This window comes from Aptenodytes forsteri, unplaced genomic scaffold, assembly GCF_000699145.1.
Source record: "Aptenodytes forsteri isolate BGI_AS27 unplaced genomic scaffold, ASM69914v1 Scaffold285, whole genome shotgun sequence".
Lineage (NCBI taxonomy): Eukaryota > Metazoa > Chordata > Aves > Sphenisciformes > Spheniscidae > Aptenodytes > Aptenodytes forsteri.
Window position 1 is genome coordinate 552,600 of NW_008794453.1, and position 1,802 is coordinate 554,401.

General features: G+C 67.2%; 2 protein-coding genes across 2 annotated transcripts in view; one reads left to right on the forward strand and one right to left on the reverse strand.

Annotated features, from left to right (window-relative positions):
- The window catches only part of AMPD2 (adenosine monophosphate deaminase 2), a 10,672-nt gene extending 10,188 nt beyond the window's left edge, over positions 1–484 (reverse strand). Inside the window, exon 1 of the mRNA XM_009290628.2 lies at positions 467–484. Within this exon, the coding sequence (XP_009288903.1) occupies positions 467–484 (18 nt within the window). The remainder of the gene's footprint in view (positions 1–466) is intronic.
- A 92-nt stretch (positions 485–576) lies between these two features.
- The window catches only part of GNAT2 (G protein subunit alpha transducin 2), a 2,254-nt gene continuing 1,028 nt past the window's right edge, over positions 577–1,802 (forward strand). The window contains 3 exon segments of the mRNA XM_019474943.1: positions 577–583; positions 656–867; positions 869–1,216. Of these exon segments, the coding sequence (XP_019330488.1) occupies positions 577–583; positions 656–867; positions 869–1,216 (567 nt within the window).

Sequence of the window (1,802 nt, forward strand, 5' to 3'; positions counted from 1 at the left end):
CCTCTGCACCCAAAATCAGCCCCGGCAGGACAAAGTGAGGGCACCCACCTGCCCCCTCGGGGTGGGGGGGGACCCTGTGGTCCTGCTGGCCTGGGGGAAGGGTGCTGGGCTGGGGAGAGGGGTGCTGAGCCAGGGGGAGGAGGAGGAGGAGGAGGAGGAGGAAGGCTGAGCGCACGATCCCATTAAAGAGCTTGGGCAGCAGGAGGACAAGGGGCGGCACCCAGCAGGGCAGGATTAGGGGGGCTCGTTACCCCTCCGGGGTAATTAGCTCCCGTTCCTCCGCAGGAGGAATCCCCCAGCGCTGCCGTCCCCCTGCCACCGCCCCTGCGGCACCCGGGGACCCCGTGGCTCCCCGGGGGGGGACGGGGGAGACATGAGCAGGGGACTGACCCCATCCCCAATGCCAACCCAGAACATAGGGGGACACAGCCCGTGGACACGGTGGGGGGGGGAGCCCCAAACCCACGCCCCCTCCCTGAGCCATCCCGGGGGACACAGGGTGTCCCCGTCCCCCGCGGGCAGGGGGTGGCCCGCTGCCTGCCCCCTTACGTAAAGCCCCGTGCCCACCTCCCCGAGATGCTCCGTCTTTTTTTTTCCCCTGAGCCCTAATCTTTGCCATCTTGGGCTAATTGGATTTCCTGGGTCACATGGTGAGATAAAAAGTCCCCAAATCCCACGATCCAAAAAAATCAGGTTATCCATGGGGAATTAAGGGAGAGAGCGGCGGGCAGCCGGCCCGCGGGGGGCCCCCCAACTCTGCCCGCTGGGGGGGGGCCTCACCATCGGGGCGGTGGGTACCCGGCTCCGCTTTTCGGGGCTCTTCTTTCTCCTCCTATCACCCACCGCCCGCCCCCAGGGTGTGTGCGCCGCTCCCCACGGAGAGCTGGAAGAGCCCGGGGACCTAGAGGAGCTTGAGGTGTTCAAGGAGGAAGACGAGGACATGGGGAGCGGGGCCAGCGCGGAGGACAAGGAGATGGCCAAGAGGTCCAAGGAGTTGGAGAAGAAGCTCCAGGAGGATGCGGATAAGGAGGCCAAGACGGTCAAGTTGCTCTTGCTTGGTAAGGGTGGAGGGGATGTCTCCGGGAGGACGCGGGAGATGTCCCCCTGTCCCCACCTGGCACGAGGGACCCCGTTGATGCTGGGGGGGCTGCGGCTGCCGGGGATGGGCAGGGAGCAAAAGCAACCAGGGAGAGGGGACAGGGACAGGGGGCAGGCAGTCCCCAACCCCATCAGCTCCTCATGCCCTGCCTTTCTTGGTCCCAAGGAGAGCCCCTTCCCTGCAGCTCGTTAGCCCTCGTTAGCCTGATGACTTGCCGTTAGCGAGTTGAGGTTGTCCCACCGGCTGGATGTCCCCCAGGGTTGCGCCTGGGAAGGGCCGGGGTGGCATCGGCTCTTGGTGGCGACTAGACGGGTGGCAGGGACGAAAGAGACAGCGTGGGGACGGGGAAGGGACCAGGACACCAGGTCCCACCTGGGCCAGGCTGCGGCACATCCCAGGGGGGTCAGTGAGACCCTGGGGAGCTCCTGCCACCAACACCCCCAAAACCCTGCCGCTGGGCGCAGGGCGGGAAGGGACAGCCCCTCTGGGGACCCCCCTCACCCCGCTCGAGCAGCGGGGTGACCCCATGGGGAGGCATCGCGGCCCCACAGGGCAGGGATCGGCAGCGGGGGCTTATCCCGCCGGGGTCAAGGCGATTAGCACCCTAATTCTAAGCGGCTTCCTGTGCTGCCCTAAGCCGCTTACAGCACCGAAGCCGTCGCCGGCGGTGCCCGCGGCGGGCAGGAGGCGTGGGACCCCGGGG